The sequence below is a fragment of the Daphnia magna genome, linkage group LG2 (genome assembly GCF_020631705.1).
Source record: "Daphnia magna isolate NIES linkage group LG2, ASM2063170v1.1, whole genome shotgun sequence".
Taxonomy (NCBI): domain Eukaryota; kingdom Metazoa; phylum Arthropoda; class Branchiopoda; order Diplostraca; family Daphniidae; genus Daphnia; species Daphnia magna.
This window is the reverse complement of record NC_059183.1, coordinates 2739172-2758595: the sequence shown is the minus strand read 5'-3', so window position 1 is coordinate 2758595 and position 19424 is coordinate 2739172. Positions and strand designations below refer to the sequence as shown.

At 43.2% G+C, this 19424-nt stretch overlaps 1 protein-coding gene across 2 annotated transcripts; it reads left to right on the top strand.

The window, feature by feature from the left end:
• Positions 1-1976, top strand: LOC116918439 (lysosome-associated membrane glycoprotein 1). 2 transcript variants are annotated; one of them, XM_032924155.2, is made up of 7 exons: positions 1-155; positions 455-484; positions 543-904; positions 960-1126; positions 1181-1272; positions 1333-1521; positions 1592-1976. In XM_032924155.2, exons 1-7 carry the CDS (start codon positions 107-109, stop codon positions 1738-1740), a joined length of 1038 nt encoding a protein of 345 aa, XP_032780046.2. In that variant the 5' UTR covers positions 1-106; the 3' UTR covers positions 1741-1976. The 2 variants fall into 2 exon arrangements, with proteins under 2 accessions (XP_032780046.2, XP_032780047.2); XM_032924156.2 differs by having other exon boundaries at positions 2-155; positions 546-904.
• The last annotated feature ends 17448 nt before the right edge of the window (positions 1977-19424 follow it).

The following is a 19424-nucleotide window of genomic DNA, read 5'->3' as shown; positions in this document are numbered from 1 at the left end:
ACACCCACTTTTGCGAATTGCGACTGTATCACGTATTTTTCATCACTTTTAGTTCTTCGTCGGGAACAGCCTACTACCCTCAGTCTGTACTGATTAAGCAAAAGTCATGCATTCTAAAAGAATGATATACTTATTGTTAATTTGCATCTGTTCAGGTAAAGTGATTAGGTTAATATTATAGTTTAAAGTAAAGTGTTCATTTTGGTTTTCCTGCACAAAATTTAAGTCACTCTTAACTGAAATTAATTGAATTTTTTGTATGTTCCTAAGTGTTTAAAGATGCAATATCATTGTTAAGAGTATCTTCCTTGAATGTAGCACAAGTGTTGACCGTTTTAATATTGAATTCTGATGATAGAAATTGAATACTTAGAATGGATGAGATTTGAATGGATTATCCTAAATCTTTGCTTATTTCATTTGTCCTTTTGCTCACTATTCTTTAATTTTAAAGGAAATGCCTTGGTGGATCCGATTCTTTCAGGTAAAGTGGAGATTCATGTCAATGAAGTTCTAATTGTAATATCATATGTTGATTTCAGCAGCTTTGCCTGACATGTCCACTCTTGAGACATCTACCTATGAGTCATCTACTCTTGAAACAATCATACCTTCAACATCCTCTCCTTCAACAATCACCACTACAACACTCACCCCTTCAACATCCTCTCCTACAACCGTCACCCCTTCAACAACCTATCCTACAACCGTCACCCCTTCAACAACCTATCCTACAACAGTCACCCCTTCAACAACCTATCCTACAACATCTACACCAAAACCAAATCCTCCCCATCCTTCTGATATGAATTGGGTTGTGGTAGACGAAGAAACCAACATAACATGCATAGTGGTGAAACTTTCAGCAACAATCATTATTCCATACAAAACAATCAGTGGCAATGTAATAGTAAAGCATAAATTGGTATGATCACTTCTTACCTCTTTATTTTTATTAGGTTGAAAATGCTACAATTGCCATGCCTAGTAATGCCACTTCCAATGGCACATGTAATTTTGGTTTTTTGGATGATCTAAATACCCAGGAAATATCCCTGCAGTGGAATTCTGGCAAGAGTTCTATCCCAAATGTGTTAACATATGTGTTCCACAAAAACATTTCTAGGTAGGGTTTTCATGTGTTTGTCATAACAAGTTGCTAACAGAAGTTATTTGGTAGTGGAAATGAATCAGCTGCAGAGGAGCAAGTATTTCTTTCAGACATTAAGCTTTGGCTTTATCAAGACTCAGTTAGTTTCCCAAATGCATCAGGTATTAATTGTTTTTACCTTACTTGATTGTTGGATCGTATTTTTTATTCATTTTTTTTAGGAGAATATTTTTATGCTGAACGTTTAAATAGCAATTTGCATTCGGTAGCTGTCAACAATTCTTATAGGTGCAATTCCCAGGAGAGTATTGAACTCAATGTTAAAGAGTCAGGTAATTCGGCTACCATACACATGGCACACTTGCAAATGGAGGCCTTTCGAACATCGGTTAATGATAAGTTTAGTACTGGTACGTGATAAAACTGTTCTAATCATAGGCGATTCACAAAGTCAATAGTTTTTTTTCTTATTTGTTTCAGCTATTGATTGTCCTGCTGATAAAGTTGTTACATCAGATATTGTCCCTATTGCTGTGGGGTGTGCCTTGGCTGCGCTCGTTGTAGTTGTCCTTGTTGCGTACCTCATTGGTAGAAGGCGTGCTCGTCAAAGAGGTTATCAAAGTGTTTGAAGAACGGAAAAACCGCAGCAAATGGATTACACGGGGAATGGTATGTTTGCTGTATTGGGATGGGGTATTGCTGTGTTATTAAAAGTTTGTCAGAATTCCGTGAATTGGTTGGAAAGTTGAAACTCTCGATTTTATATTTGCTAGTGTAGCTCTGGCTTAAATTTTTTATACTGTTTGAATTCTGGCATGTCTGTGGTAAACTGATGACGGAAATATAGATGGAAAGTGAAGTAAAATATGCTATTTTCATCTTCTATACTAATTTATCTTTGATGGAACATGCCGGTAGATTCTCACATTACCGCTAGAACATTCATCAAACAGGGCTATAGAGGCTGGAGTAGATCATCCTTAGCAAATTCATCCTAAGAATCGAATATTGTCCGATAGTCATTTTATAGATTTGGTTGTGCTGGTGGCAATGGTTTCCGATTGACGACCAGCGAGAGCTCTAACAAGAGCCAATCTAGAGACCGCGGTTTCAACGGAAAACAGTGTAATAAGGTAACTTATACTTCCTCGCACAGCTTTCCTAAGTTATATGGCAGAATGACTGAATCAACACTATTAGGGTTCGTCGCCGCATAGATCGGGGAGATTTTTCATTGATTCGGTGCGGGGATTCGGTGCCCAGTGCAGGGATTTAAGTGTAAGGTGCGGCGATTTCAGTGCTCGGTGTTATCCCTGATTTCAAGGCAAGGCCATCCCCAATTAGACCCATTGGCACCGCTTTCTGTTTTTGTCCCGAAGCTTCCCTATTTGTACTACAGAATTTTTCTTTTTCTCCACGTTTTTCGTACGACAGATGATTTTTGTCTCTTTAGTGAGACAATATACAAATAATGTAAGGATCTTAATAATATACGAATCCATAATAAATAGGTTTTGTAGACACATACAGTGTACGTCACTGACTGTAAACGCTTGCGCGTTTTGCCATAAAAGCCCATGTTAAATGCGGGAGACTAAAACCAAATTAATGTGGTTAAAAATGTGAGTTATTTTTTATGTATTCACACCATTTTATAGAAGACAAAAAATGCTCTATTTAACGGCGTGTCTCGTGAATTTTTTCTTTGGCTAGCTTGGTCGTCAAAAAGAAACCCATCTATCTTTAAACATTTGCTAACTTACAGTTTAGCTTATGAAAAAAGTTCGTTTTAGTTTATTTAGTTTTACCTAAACTGCTCGGCCAATTCAGATGCCATTTGTCCCCAATGTCGTGAATTTAGTTTCTTTGTACACACTAAAAATTCCCTTATGCTACCATTTTCTGTTAATTCGCTGTAATTTTTCTACTGCGGTTAAGTCGGATTTTAACCAGATCAGCACAATTTTTTCCCTTTGGAGGACTCCCATACCACCCTCTGGATTTTCAAATTGGAATTTTCAAGCGCGAGCTAAGCAAAAGTTCAAACAAAGGAGCATAAAGATGTCTGGTTTTACTATGACGAACCTCCCACTCTGCGCCCTTATTTTCTTCTCTGTTGCCTGAATATTGGAGAGATAATATCATATTGTTAGATGATTAAATTTAATTATATTGTCTCGGGTGAAAAGGGAGATTGGTTATCTTTTCGCAGAGATGAGTCACCCGCTCCTTGGACAACGCTGTAATCGTGGTGAAGAAATTATCAGGAGAAGTCCTCTCTAAGGAAGATACGGAGATACGCAGTCCGGAAGGGGAGTAATTCGTGCGACGGTATAAAACGCTGCCCCGAAACTGCGTTAGATGAGTCTCCATCGGATGAGCTTCTGGAGCTGTGCTCCGTTAGAGGAGTTCCCTGGTTTCCCTAGAGGTCTTCAGACGCTTCTCCGAATCTGGGTAAATTGTTATTCCCCTTTTGGTTTTAGTAAAACATTTTTTAGTTTAAGTTATCACTTGTTGTATTATTCCTTGTTTGTGACAAATACAACATTAATGTGACAATATCAAGGGAAATTTTAGATATATTCTAATGCTTTTGCGTAAAGCCTTTAGTTGGACCTCCACCAGTCTTCTTTTTCCCAATAAATAGGCTAGCCTTCCTAGTAGAAATCTATACTACGAAGAGTCTACGTACCACTATACTCAATATTCATTCTCTTGTACAAGGTACAAGAAGGATTATATACAGTACCTACCAGAAGTCTTTGGAAGCCTGAGAGAACCTTATGCAAAAACACCGTTTTTGCGGTTCTCTCAGTGCTACAATTTTCACCCAAATGGTACCATTTTTTGTGTGTACATTCTCATAAATAGTGAAAACGTTCCTAATTTTTTCCAGAATTTTATTTTAATGGGAAGGGTGAGTAAAAATTCGATGAAAAAGTCTTTAGAAAGCCGAGAGGACCTTATGCAAATGACGTCACTTTGGCTTTTTTTTTTTGCAAACAGCTAGGGCTACGAAGACACAAAAGGGCTTTTAAAAAAGAGCTACGTTAGTTCTACCTGTAGCCTAATTTTCAGATTTTTTTCTTTTTATTCAACGATTTCAGAGTAGGTTAAAAAACAAAATTATGGAAATTCCTTTTTTGCGGCATCAACCAGAGTTGCCGATTTCTTAGAAACCCTTTGTTTTTTTTCCTACAGTTTTACCAGAGTACAAGAAGTGCATAGCACTATACCTTCGTGTAAATTAAATCTAGAATTGTGAAAAAAAAATTATGGTGAAAACGAGCCGCGTTCATCGGTGGCTATTGCAGGTGCGTGCGACGATCCGCTGCCGAGATTGGCGTGTATGTTTGTAAACTTTTCTTTGGTTTTCTTGGAAAATGGAGCTGTGAGGCCGTGTAGAATTACTTGACCCCCCGCTGACCTTCTTTCCTTCTTGTATTTTTTATATTTTTTAATCATGACGGGTTGGGCACCGTTCGATGCGTTGGCTCACGCTGATTCCGTCAGTATGAATGTCAGCGCTAGCAACGATACCGTTCGGGAGTTATGATTTTTTTGCCCGTTCACAACAATTCCCCGACTCCCACAAGTGCCTGGCTCGTCTATCCCATTGCGTCCAACCCCCATGGGTTTTTTTCTATCCAAATATTTTTTCGGTCACGAATGATCACGAGACCGGTATCATTAGATGCGGCTCGTCGAGCTCGTTTCGATGGTGCAGGTCCCGCCGTGATCGGATACACCGTTCGGCCGCAAACGATTTTTAAAGCTCGAAAAATGATGATGGGCCTCTACCTGCCAATTCTAGGAATTCGACGTCAAAAGCGCAGCCGCGTTCAGAATTAATTTTCAAAAATTCATAGCGGCTGAACGGTGCGTCGGATCGCAACAATTTTTCGACAGCTGAGATCGCCTGATTGCGCTCTATCCAGCGGTACCCGATGAGAAGCCGTGCGACCGCTCCTTCCGGTAGCTGACTCGGCCGTTTTCTGCATGTCTGATTTTCACGCGGATTTCACGGTCCAGCTGCTCCTGCCCGGCTTCATATGTCATTTTCCCATTCGTAGGGCGATCTGAGTTCACGTACAAAAGTTATTCACGGTCAAACATGGCGACAATGCGCTAAAATTTCAGCGGAAAAAGGCCCGTTTCCCCGAATTTTATAAACGGTTCTTAGGAATTTTGCCGCCTTTTTTCCGCCGAATTTCTCCGAAACCTGGTTTTGGTCTGGGTGCAGCTCCTTTCCCTCCTCGTCCCTCCGCTTTGTCCCTCCCCCTTGCCTCCCCTTATCTTTCCTCCTCTTTTTTTTGTGCCCGTATTGTAAATTTTCGGGCATAAATCCGGTAATACTTTCGGTAATATTGAAATACTAAAGTATATCAATATTTACACTCAGAGACAAGACGTGCATAGTACTATACCTTCGTGTAAATTAAATCTAGAATTGTGAAACAAAATGATGGTGAAAACGAGCCGCGTTCATCGGTGGCTATTGCAGGTGCGTGCGACGATCCGCTGCCGAGATTGGCGTGTATGTTTGTAAACTTTTCTTTCGTTTTCTTGGAAAATGGAGCAGTGAGGCGCTGGTTAATTACTTTACCCCCAGCTGACCTTCTTTCCTTCTTGTATTTTTTTATTTTTTTTAATCCTGACGGGTTGGGCACCGTTCGATGCGTTGGCTCACGCTGATTCCGGCAGTATGAATTTCAGCGCTAGCAACGGTACCGTTCGGGAGTTATGATTTTTTTGCCCGTTCAGACCAATTCCCCGACTCCCACAAGTGCCTGGCTCGTCTATCCCATTGCGTCCAACCCCCATGGGATTTTTTCTATCCAAATATTTTTTCGGTCACGAATGATCACGAAACCGGTATCATTTTATGCGGCTCGTCGAGCTCGTGCCGATGGTGAAGGTCCCTCCATGATCGGATACACAGTTCGGCCGCAAACGATTTTTAAAGCTCAAAAAATGATGATGGGCCTCTACCTGCCAATTCTAGGAATTCGACGTCAAAAGCGCAGCCGCGTTCGGAATTAATTTTCAAAAATTCATAGCAGCTGAACGGTGCGTCGGATCGCGAAAATTTTGTGATAGCTGCGATCGCGTGATTGTGCTCTAACTAGCAGTACCCAATGAGGAGCCGTGCGACCGCTCCTTCCGGTAGCTGACTCGGCCGGTTTCGGCATGTCCGATTTTCACGCGGATTTCACGGTCCAGCTGCTCCTGCCCAGCTTAATATGTCATTTTCTTATTCGTAGGGCAATCCGAGTTGACGTACAAAAGCTATTCACGGTCAAACATGGCGACGAGCCGCTGATTTTTCAGCGGAAAAACGCCCGTTTCTTGGAATTTTATAAACGGTTCTTAGGAATTTTGCCGCCTTTTTCCGCCGAATTTCTCCGGAACCCGGTCTTTGTCTGGCTGTAGCTCCTTTCCCTCCTCCTCCCTCCCCCTTATCCCTCCCCCTTGCCTCCCCCTTATCTTTCCTCCTCTTTTTTTCCCTCATGTATGCTTATTTTTCGGCATAAATCCTGTAATACCTTCGGTAATATTAAAATACTAAAGTATTTCAATATTTACAATCAGGGACAAGAAGTGCATAGCACTATACCTTCGTGTAAATTAAATCTAGAATTGTGAAACAAAATGATGGTGAAAACGAGCCGCGTTCATCGGTGGCTATTGCAGGTGCGTGCGACGATCCGCTGCCGAGATTGGCGTGTATGTTTGTAAATTTTTCTTTCGTTTTCTTGGAAAATGGAGCAGCGAGGCGCTGTTTAATTACTTGACCCCCAGCTGACCTTCTTTCCTTCTTGTATTTTTTATATTTTTTAATCATGATGGGTTCGGCACCGTTCGATGCGTTGGCTCACGCTGATTCCGGCAGTATGAATGTCAGCGCTAGCAACGGTACCGTTCGGGAGTTATGATTTATTTTGCCCGTTCACACCAATTCCCCGACTCCCACAAGTGCCTTGCTCGTCTATCCCATTGCGTCCAACCCCCATGGGATTTTTTCTATCAAAATATTTTTTCGGTCACGAATGATCACGAAACCGGTATCATTGGATGCGGCTCGTCGAGTTCGTTCCGATGGTGAAGGTCCCCCGTGATCGGACACACCGTTCGGCCGCAAACGATTTTTAAAGCTCGAAAAATGATGATGGGCCTCTACCTGCCAATTCTAGGAATTCGACGTCAAAAGCGCAGCCCCGTTCGGAATTAATTTTCAAAAATTCATAGCGGCTGAACGGTGCGTCGGATCGCGAAAATTTTTCGACAGCTGCGATCGCGTGATTGCGCTCTATCCAGCGGTATCCGATGAGAAGCCGTGCGACCGCTCCTTCTGGTAGCTGACTCGGCCGGTTTCGGCATGTCTGATTTTCACGCGGATTTCACGGTCCAGCTGCTCCTGCCCGGCTTAATTTGTCATTTTCCCATTCGTAGGGCGATCCAAGTTCACGTACAAAAGTTATTCACGGTCAAACATGGCGACAGTGCGCTAAAATTTCAGCGGAAAAAGGCCCGTTTCCCGGAATTTTGTAAACGGTTCTTAGGAATTTTGCCGCCTTTTTTCCGCCGAATTTCTCCGGAACCCGGTTTTGGTCTGGCTGCAGCTCCTTTCCCTCCTCTCTCCTCCCCCTTGTCCCTCCCCCTTGCCTCCCCCTTATATTTCCTCCTCTTTTTTTTTTCCTCATGTATGCTTTTTTTTGTGCCCGTATTGTAAACTTTCGGGCATAAATCCGGTAATACCTTCGGTAATATTAAAATACTAAAGTATTTTAATATTTACACTCAGGGACAAGAAGTGCATAGCACTATACCTTCGTGTAAATTAAATCTAGAATTGTGAAAAAAAATGATGGTGAAAACGAGCCGCGTTCATCGGTGGCTATTGCAGGTGCGTGCGACGATCCGCTGCCGAGATTGGCGTGTATGTTTGTAAATTTTTCTTTCGGTTTCTTGGAAAATGGAGCAGTGAGGCGCTGGTTAATTACTTGACCCCCAGCTGACCTTCTTTCCTTCTTGTATTTTTTATATTTTTTAATCATGACGGGTTGGGCACCGTTCGATGCGTTGGCTCACGCTTATTCCGGCAGTATGAATGTCAGCGATAGCAACGGTACCGTTCGGGAGTTATGATTTTTTTTGCCCGTTCACACCAATTCCCCGACTCCCACAAGTGCCTGGCTCGTCTATCCCCTTGCGTCCAACCCCCATGGGTTTTTTTGTATTAAAATATTTTTTCGGTCACGAATGATCACGAAACCGGTATCATTGGATGCGGCTCGTCCCTTTTTTTTTTTTTTTTTTTCTCCCCCCTCCTTAATCCCCCTTCTCCCCCCAAATTTTTTTTTTTTTAAAAAAAAAATTTTTGTTCTCTCTCTCCCTATTTTTATTTTTTAATTAAAAAAGGCCGGCCCCTTTGGAAATTATTTTTAAAAATTCATAGCGGCTGAACGGTGCGTCGGATCGCGAAAATTTTTCGACAGCTGCGATCGCGTGACTGCGTTCTATCCAGCGGTACCCGATGAGAAGCCGTGCGACCGCTCCTTCCGGTAGCTGACTCGGCCGGTTTCGGCATGTCCGATTTTCACGCGGATTTCACGGTCCAGCTGCTCCTGCCCGGCTTAATATGTCATTTTCCCATTCGTAGGGCGATCCGAGTTCACGTACAAAAGTTATTCACGGTCAAACATGGCGACGAGCCGCTGAATTTTCAGCGGAAAAAGGCCCGTTTCCTGGAATTTTATAAACGGTTCTTATGAATTTTGCCGCCTTTTTTCCGCCGAATTTCTCCGGAACCCGGTTTTGGTCTGGCTGCAGCTCCTTTCCCTCCTCGTTCCTCCCCCTTGTCCCTTCCCCTTGCCTCCCCCTTATATTTTCTCCTCTTTTTTTTTTTCCTCATGTATGCTTTTTTTTGTGCCCGTATTGTAAATTTTCGGGCATAAATCCGGTAATACCTTCGGTAATATTAAAATACTAAAGTAATCTAATATTTACACTCAGGGACAAGACGTGCATAGCACTATACCTTCGTGTAAATTAAATCTAGAATTGTGAAAAAAAATGATGGTGAAAATTAACCGCGTTTATCGGTGGCTATTGCAGATGCGTGCGACGATCCGCTGCCGAGATTGGCGTGTATGTTTGTAAATTTTTCTTTCGTTTTCTTGGAAAATGGAGCAGTGAGGCGCTGGTTAATTACTTGACCCCCATCTGACCTTCTTTCCTTCTTGTATTTTTTAATGTTTTTTAATCATGACGGGTTGGGCACCGTTCGATGCGTTGGCTCACGCTGATTCCGGCAGTATGAATTTCAGCGCTTTCAACGGTACCGTTCGGGATTTATGATTTTTTTTGTCCGTTAACACCTATTCCCCGACTCCCACAAGTGCCTGGCTCGTCTATCCCATTGCGTCCAACCCCCATGGGATTTTTTCCATCAAAATATTTTTTCGGTCACGAATGATCACGAGACCGGTATCATTGGATGCGTCTTGTCGAGCTCGATTCGATGGTGTAGGTCCCGCCGTGATCAGATACACCGTTCGGCCGCAAATGATTTTTAAAGCTCGAAAAATGATGATGGGCCTCTACCTGCCAATTCTAGGAATTCGACGTCAAAAGCGCAGCCACGTTCGGAATTAATTTTCAAAAATTCATAGCAGCTGAACGGTGCGTCGGATCGCAAAAATTTTTCGACAGCTGAGATCGCGTGATTGCGCTCTATCCAGCGGTACCCGATGAGGACCCGTGCGACCGCTTTTTCCGGTAGCTGACTCGCCCGGTTTCGTCATGTCCGATTTTCACGCGGATTTCACGGTCCAGCTGCTCCTGCCTGGCTTAATTTGTCATTTTCTCATTCGTAGGGCGATCCGAGTTAACGTACAAAAGTTATTCACGGTCAAACATGCCGACGAGCCGCTGAATTTTCAGCGGAAAAAAGCCCGTTTCCCGGAATTTTATAAACGGTTCTTAGGAATTTTGCCGCCTTTTTTCCGCCGAATTTCTCCGGAACCCGGTTTTGGTCTGGCTGCAGCTCCTTTCCCTCCTCGTCCCTCCCCCTTGTCCCTCCCCCTTGCCTCCCCCTTATATTTCCTCCCCTTTTTTTTTCCTCATGTATGCTTTTTTTGGCCCGTATTGTAAATTTTCGGACATAAATCCTGTAATACCTTCGGTAATATTAAAATACTAAATTATTTCAATATTTACATTCAGGGATTAAAATACTAAAGTATTTCAATATTTACACTCAGGGACAAGAAGTGCATAGCACTATACCTTCGTGTAAATTAAATCTAGAATTGTGAAACAAAATGATGGTGAAAATGAGCCGCGTTCATCGGTGGCTATTGCAGGTGCGTACGACGATCCGCTGCCGAGATTGGCGTGTATGTTTGTCAACTTTTCTTTCGTTTTCTTGGAAAATGGAGCAGTGAGGCGCTGGTTAATTACTTGACCCCCATCTGACCTTCTTTCCTTCTTGTATTTTTTGTATTTTTTAATCATGACCGGTTTGGCACCGTTCGATGCGTTGGCTCACGCTGATTCTAGCAGTATGAATGTCAGCGCTAGCAACGGTACCGTTCGGAAGTTATGATTTTTTTTGCCCGTTCACACCAATTCCCCGACTCCCACAAGTGCCTGGCTCGTCTATCCCATTGCGTCCAACCCCCATGGGATTTTTTCTATCCAAATATTTTTTCGGTCACGAATGATCCCGAAACCGGTATCATTGGATGCGGCTCGTCGAGCTCGTTCCGATGGTGCAGATCCGCCGTGATCGGATACACCGTTCGGCCGCAAACGATTTATAAAGCTCGAAAAATGATGATAGGCCTCTACCTGCCAATTCTAGGAATTCGACGTCAAAAGCGCAGCCCCGTTCGGAATTAATTTTCAAAAATTCATAGTGGCTGAACGGTGCGTCGGATCGTGAAAATTTTTCGATAGCTGCGATCGCGTGATTACGTTCTATCCAGCGGTACCCGATGAGGAGCCGTGCGACCGCTCCTTCCGGTAGCTGACTCGGCCGGTTTCGGCATGTCCGATTTTCACGCGGATTTCACGGTCCAGCTGCTCCTGCCCGGCTTAATATGTCATTTTCCCATTCGTAGGGCGATCCGAGTTCACGTACAAAAGTTATTCACGGTCAAACATGGCGACAGTGCGCTAAAATTTCAGCGGAAAAAGGCCCGTTTCCCGGAATTTTGTAAACGGTTCTTAGGAATTTTGCCGCCTTTTTTCCGCCGAATTTCTCCGGAACCCGGTTTTGGTCTGGCTGCAGCTCCTTTCCCTCCTCGTCCCTCCCCCTTGTCCCTCCCCCTTGCCTCCCCCTTATCTTTCCTCCTCTTTTTTTTTCCTCATGTATGCTTTTTTTTTATGCCCGTATTGTAAATTTTCGGGCATAAATCGGGTAATACCTTCGGTAATATTAAAATACTAAAGTATTTTAATATTTACACTCCGGGACAAGAAGTGCATAGCACTATACCTTCGTGTAAATTAAATCTAGAATTGTGAAACAAAATGATGGTGAAAATGAGCCGCGTTCATCGGTTGCTATTGCAGGTGAGTGCGACGATCCGCTGCCGAGATTGGTGTGTATGTTTGTCAACTTTTCTTTCGTTTTCTTGGAAAATGGAGCAGTGAGGCGCTGGTTAATTACTTGACCCCCGGCTGACCTTCTTTCCTTCTTGTGTTTTTTTATGTTTTTTAATCATGACGAGTTGGGCACCGATCGATGCGTTGGCTCACGCTGATTCCGGCAGTATGAATGTCAGCGCTAGCAACGGTACCGTTCGGGAGTTATGATTTTTTTTGCCCGTTCACACCAATTCCCTGACTCCCACAAGTGCCTGGCTCGTCTATCCCATTGCGTCCAACCCCCATGGGATATATTTCTATCAAAATAATTTTTCGGTCACGAATGATCACGAAACCGGTATCATTAGATGCGGCTCGTCGAGCTCGTTCCGATGGTGAAAGTCCCGCCGTGATCGGATACACCGTTCGGCCGCAAACGATTTTTAAAGCTCGAAAAATGATGATGGGCCTCTACCTGCCAATTCTAGGAATTCGACGTCAAAAGCGCAGCCGCGTTCGGAATTAATTTTCAAAAATTCATAGCAGCTGAACGGTGCGTCGGATCACGAAAATTTTTCGACAGCTGCGATCGCGTGATTGCGCTCTATCCAGCGGTACCCGATGACGAGCCGTGCGACCGCTCCTTCCGGTAGCTGACTCGGCCGGTTTCGGCATGTCTGATTTTCACGCGGATTTCACGGTCCAGCTGCTCCTGCCCGGCTTAATATGTCATTTTCCCATTCGTAGGGCGATCCGAGTTGACGTACACAAGTTATTCACGGTCAAACATGGCGACAGTGCGCTAAAATTTCAGCGGAAAAAGGCCCGTTTCCCCGAATTTTATAAACGGTTCTTATGAATTTTGCCGCCTTTTTTCCGCCGATTTTCTCCGGAACCCGGTTTTGGTCTGGGTGCAGCTCCTTTCCCTCCTGGTCCCTCCCCCTTGTCCCTCCCCCTTGCCTCCCCCTTATATTTCCTCCTCTTTTTTTTGTGCCCAGTATGGTTAATTTTCGGGCATAAATCCGGTAATACCTTCGGTTTAATTGAAATACTAAAGTATATCAATATTTACACTCAGGGACAAGACGTGCATAGCACTATACCTTCGCGTAAATTAAATGTAGAATTGTGAAACAAAATGATGGTGAAAACGAGCCGCGTTCATCAGTGGCTATTGCAGGTGCGTTCGACGATCCGCTGCTGAGATTGGCGTGTATGTTTGTAAATTTTTCTTTCGTTTTCTTGGAAAATGGAGCAGTGAGGCGCTGGTTAATTACTTGACCCCAAGCTGACCTTCTTTCCTTCTTGTATTTTTTATATTTTTTAATCATGACGGGTTGGGCACCATTCGATGCGTTGGCTCACGCTGATTCCGGCAGTATGAATGTCAGCGCTAGCAACGGTACCGTTCGGGAGTTATGATTTATTTTGCCCGTTCACACCAATTCCCCGACTCTCACAAGTGCCTGGCTCGTCTATCCCATTGCGTCCAACCCCCATGGGATTTTTTCTATCAAAATATTTTTTCGGTCACAAATGATCACGAAACCGGTATCATTGGATGTGTCTCGTCGAGCTCGTTCCGATGGTGAAGGTCCCGCCGTGATCGGATACACCGTTCGGCCGCAAACGATTTTTAAAGCTCGAAAAATGATGATGGGCCTCTACCTGCCAATTCTAGGAATTCGACGTCAAAAGCGCAGCCGCGTTCGGAATTGATTTTCAAAAATTCATAGCGGCTGAACGGTGCGTCAGATCGCGAAAATTTTTCGACAGCGGCCATCGCGTGATTGCGCTCTATCCAGCGGTACCCGATGAGGAGCCGTGCGACTGCTCCTTCCGGTAGCTGACTCGGCCGGTTTCGGTATGTCCGATTTTCACGCGGATTTCACGGTCTAGCTGCTCCTGCCCGGCTTAATATGTCATTTTCCCAATTTTAGGGCGATCCGAGTTGACGTACACAAGTTATTCACGGTCAAACATGGCGACAGTGCGCTAAAATTTCAGCGGAAAAAGACCCGTTTCCCCGAATTGTATAAACGGTTCTTATGAATTTTGCCGCCTTTTTTCCGCCGATTTTCTCCGGAACCCGGTTTTGGTCTGGGTGCAGCTCCTTTCCCTCCTGGTCCCTCCCCCTTGTCCCTCCCCCTTGCCTCCCCCTTATCTTTCCTCCTCTTTTTTTTGTGCCCGTATTGTAAATTTTCGGGCATAAATCCGGTAATACCTTCGGTTTAATTGAAATACTAAAGTATATCAATATTTACACTCAGGGACAAGACGTGCATAGCACTATACCTTCGCGTAAATTAAATGTAGAATTGTGAAACAAAATGATGGTGAAAACGAGCCGCGTTCATCAGTGGCTATTGCAGGTGCGTTCGACGATCCGCTGCTGAGATTGGCGTGTATGTTTGTAAATTTTTTTCTTTTCTTGGAAAATGGAGCAGTGAGGCGCTGGTTAATTACTTGACCCCAAGCTGACCTTCTTTCCTTCTTGTATTTTTATATATTTTTAATCATGACGGGTTGGGCACCATTCGATGCGTTGGCTCACGCTGATTCCGGCAGTATGAATGTCAGCGCTAGCAACGGTACCGTTCGGGAGTTATGATTTATTTTGCCCGTTCACACCAATTCCCCGACTCCCACAAGTGCCTGGCTCGTCTATCCCCTTGCGTCCAACCCCCATGGGATTTTTTCTATCAAAATATTTTTTCGGTCACAAATGATCACGAAACCGGTATCATTGGATGTGGCTCGTCGAGCTCGTTCCGATGGTGAAGGTCCCGCCGTGATCGGATACACCATTCGGCCGCAAACGATTTTTAAAGCTCGAAAAATGATGATGGGCCTCTACCTGCCAATTCTAGGAATTCGACGTCAAAAGCGCAGCCGCGTTCGGAATTGATTTTCAAAAATTCATAGCGGCTGAACGGTGCGTCAGATCGCGAAAATTTTTCGACAGCGGCCATCGCGTGATTGCGCTTTATTCAGCGGTACCCGATGAGGAGCCGTGCGACCGCTCCTTCCGGTAGCTGACTCGGCCGGTTTCGGCATGTCCGATTTTCACGCGGATTTCACGGTCCAGCTGCTCCTGCCCGGCTTAATTTGTCATTTTCCCATTCGTAGGGCGATCCTAGTTGACGTACAAAAGTTATTCACGGTCAAACATGGCGACAGTGCGCTAAAATTTCAGCGGAAAAAGACCCGTTTACCCGAATTTTATAAACGGTTCTTATGAATTTTGCCGCCTTTTTTCCGCCGAATTTCTCCGGAACCCGGTTTTGGTCTGGCTGCAGCTCCTTTCCCTCCTCGTTCCTCCCCCTTGTCCCTCCCCCTTGCCTCCCCCTTATATTTCCTCCTCTTTTTTTTGTGCCCGTATTGTAAATTAATCGGGCATAAATCCGGTAATACCTTCGGTAATATTAAAATACTAAAGTATTTCAATATTTACACTCAGGGATAGAATACTATATATTCTGAGAGAGAGAGAGAGAACCGCAAAAACGGTGTTTTTGCTTAAGGTTCTCTCAGGCTTCCAAAGACTTCTGGTAGGTACTGCATAGTCTAATTAAATACTAACAAGACGTGCATAGCACTATACCTTCGTGTAAATTGAATCTGGAATTGTGAAACAAAATGATGGTGAAAGGAGCCGCGTTCATCGGTGGCTATTGCAGGTGCGTGCGACGATCCGCTGCCAAAATTGGCGTGTATGTTTGTCAACTTTTCTTTCGTTTTCTTGGAAAATGGAGCAGTGAGGCGCTGGTTAATTACTTGACCCCCAGCTGACCTTCTTTCGTTCTTGAATTTTTTTATGTTTTTTAATCATGACGGGTTGGGCACCGATCGATGCGTTGGCTCACGCTGATTCCGGCAGTATGAATTTCAGCGCTAGCAACGGTACCGTTCGGGAGTTATGATTTATTTTGCCCGTTCACACCAATTCCCCTGAATCCCACAAGTGCCTGGCTCGTCTATCCCATTGCGTCCAACCCCCATGGGATTTTTTTCTATCAAAATATTTTTTCGGTCACGAATGATCACGAAAATGATATCATTGCATGCGGCTCGTCGAGCTCTTTCCGATGGTGAAGGTCCCGCCGTGATCGGATACACCGTTCGGCCGCAAACGATTTTTAAAGATCGAAAAATGATGATGGGCCTCTACCTGCCAATTCTAGGAATTCGACGTCAAAAGCGCAGCCGCGTTCGTAATTAATTTTCAAAAATTCATTGCGGCTGAACGGTGCGTCGGATAGCGAGAATTTTTCACAGCTTTGATCGCGTGATTGCGCTCTATCCAGCGGTACCCGATGAGGAGCCGTGCGACCGCTCCTTCCGGTAGCTGACTCGGCCGGTTTCGGCATGTCCGATTTTCACGCGGATTTCACGGTCCAGCTGCTCCTGCCCGGCTTAATATGTCATTTTCCCATTCGTAGGGCGATCCGAGTTCACGTACAAAAGTTATTCACGGTCAAACATGGCGACAGTGCGCTAAAATTTCAGCGGAAAAAGGCCCGTTTCCCGGAATTTTGTAAACGGTTCTTAGGAATTTTGCCGCCTTTTTTCCGCCGAATTTCTCCGGAACCCGGTTTTGGTCTGGCTGCAGCTCCTTTCCCTCCTCGTCCCTCCCCCTTGTCCCTCCCCCTTGCCTCCCCCTTATATTTCCTCCTTTTTTTTTCCTCATGTATGCTTATTTTTCGGCATAAATCCTGTAATACCTTCGGTAATATTAAAATACTAAAGTATTTCAATATTTACACTCAGGGACAACGAGTAGTCTATATTGCTCTCTTTTCGGCTTTCTGGCCATTGTATGTAAGTTTTGATAGTCCTGTTGCACCACAGACTTCCTGTTTGTTATTATGAACCAATTAAACAAAAAACACTTTACAATTAAGTAACTATAACGCAATGTATTCAAAAAGATCAAATTCGTAATTCATCAAGCTCTTATTTACAGTAGTGGTTGACTGAGTCTGCCACCAAAAGCACTGTAAACATAGAATACTCACTCATTCGGGATGAGTGAATGCAATAGATCACCCGGGCAGAGCTAGGTCGATAGGGGAGACTGAACCTATCTTGGACACTGGATCAAGTTACACAGTGGCTTTAAAAATAGTGGAATCTATTTCCACTTGGTTTACCAAGGGGGTCTACAGAACCTTTATTCCACTCCCTTTTTCTGACTTGATAGCATTTTCTACTAATATCTTGTAAACGGCATTATAGATCTTTATGCTGGATAGCTAGTAATTAGCGTTTAGTGGCACTTTTAATTATGAGTACAAAATTTTAATTTATTATTTGTGGGAACAACGTACCATTTCGTGTTTTTTGAAAAAAAAGGGAGGAGCTACACACTCCACATTTCGCAGATCGCCCCGTTTCCTCCGTGGATCAGCTGATAGTTATTGGGGGTCCGGCACCACCAGTGTTTAATATTTAGAAATCCTTATTGTCTTCTTGTTACAAGTGGTCCTTTCCCAATCAATTCACGTAAGTTGCGCTATTTTCGCTGAAATCTAAATGGTTTCCGCTTTTTCTTTGTTTGTTCCTTTCACCAGATCACCGTGAAAAAAAGTTTTTCCAAGAGGGACTGGCCGTGAACGGAAACTTGACTTTAAAAATAAAATTTTTTTAATGTTATAAAAATGGGAGTAAACTTATATGCCGTGTAGTTTCATTTATATCGTATGGCAATAAAAACCAAATTTCAAGGTAAAAAATCACAAAATTTTCCCTCGCTGAATTTAGCGTATTGTCCAAGAAATTTAAGTAACAATAATTAATGAAGCCAGTATGAAGGAAATTCAAATGTTCAAAACACTACACTAAAAAGCCAAATTTTAGGTTGTAAAGTTAAGTCGCAATTAAAATTTTGATGAGGGTGGGTCTGTTCATATCCTCCATTACATACCCTGTCCAACCTCAACGCAAACTCCAAGTATTAACAAAATGTTCCAATATCGTTGACGTCTAGTCAGTTAGAATACTGCCGAAATTGAATATGATTGAAACCTGAATTCACCTTTACTTTCAAATTTTTTTTTTCAAATAAGAGCATTCAGAAAAATACATATTGTGACAGTTTCACTGGGATAAGCAGTGTATTCGAAAATAAACAGCACATACACAGCATACGGCACTAACAGAACTAACAACTAGTCTGAATCGCTAAACTGGACTGCCCTTCTGGCCTACAGTCTGGCCACTGACTTGCCACTGCCACGTAGACTAAATACTTCCCGGTCACTTACTGCCACGTTCCATGTCGGAGACGGGCTTTTACGTCACCTAACATCTGGCGGCAAGTGCCAACGTTGATTGACGCCACACTTTTGGATCGCTTAACATTTTGCACTAAGCGACAAAGTCCATTGGCGCTACAATATCCCTTATTGGTCAACTAACTCAACTCCGATCGATATGGGAACGGATGTTAAACCTGATGTAACTTCATTTGAAGGTGTGGGATATAGGTGGTCTACATATTACATCAAACCAATAGGAAAGAAGTTCATTTATTTGTTTATTTTGTATTTCAGAATCCTCTCAAATACTCGAAACCCCTCTTAAGCATGTTCTAGAAGGATTTTATTTTACGAAGAGTAAAATGGAGAACTTCGCTGCACAATGAAAATATTGAAATTAACAAGCAACATGCAAAACGTATGGCTCCGATACCCGATGATTGTGAGAGAAACTCAATGTTATTATTATTTTCTTGTGCATAGTACGAATCTAGTAAAAAATAAAGGAAAAGGAGTTTTGAGATTCCTAAAAAGATGTTGCTGTAGTTAAAGGTGGGTAATTTAGAAGACAAAACATAGTCGTGGCACATTGAATGTAAATGTGAATATTATTTTATAGATTTACCTGTTCACTGCTTTGTCCCGTTTGAGTGCAGCGATTGTAATTTAAAGATTTCGCTAAACTTAGAATAACCTTCCAATGAAGTTCCAATGGCTGTTTGCACTGGTGAAGTTGATCGACAAAAGCATATTTTTATTTAATTAATACAGCATCATTCACTTATTTTTTTTAAATACAGGTTTATTTGACCTCAATGCCGCATCATCATTTCAAGGAATAAGTATTAGTTGCGAATATCAGAAGGAACTGATTCTGGCATCGATGTGCTAAGGTCTCCAGACCGTGTATTTACCAATATACAACTCTGAATATGATGTTACAATCATGCACTTATATACCTAAGATTGAAGGTTAAGAAGAGAGGGGTTTACAATAACTTTTACTTTTGTGATCAACAGCTAGCCTAAGGGAAGGCATACTGGGCATTGCATACGTGACGACCTCTTTGCTAAGTGGGGTTGCTGTTGCTGGGAGGGGTTGCTGCTGTCTATTACATTCCTTCTTCCCTTCGACAAGAAGAAATTAGTCCTCCAATTTCTCCTCTCTGTCATCCGATTTTCTTCTTCTCCTTACTTCTTTCCGGCATGTGGCATGACAATAGTTAGATGAAAACATGTTTTTTTTTCACCTGTAACCAGTTTGACCTATTTTCCTTCCTTCACCGTTTTGTTTGTTTGTGGGCTATGTGTATATAGTTGGAGACACGAAATTTTATGTTAGTTGTTGAATCGGTGAAAACCGCATTGCCCCGATCTTGCAACGTTTAATTGTATTTTGCGCCTTTCTTTATCTCTCCTCCCTTCTTCTCTCTGCCAGTCACCATTTTTGTTGTCTG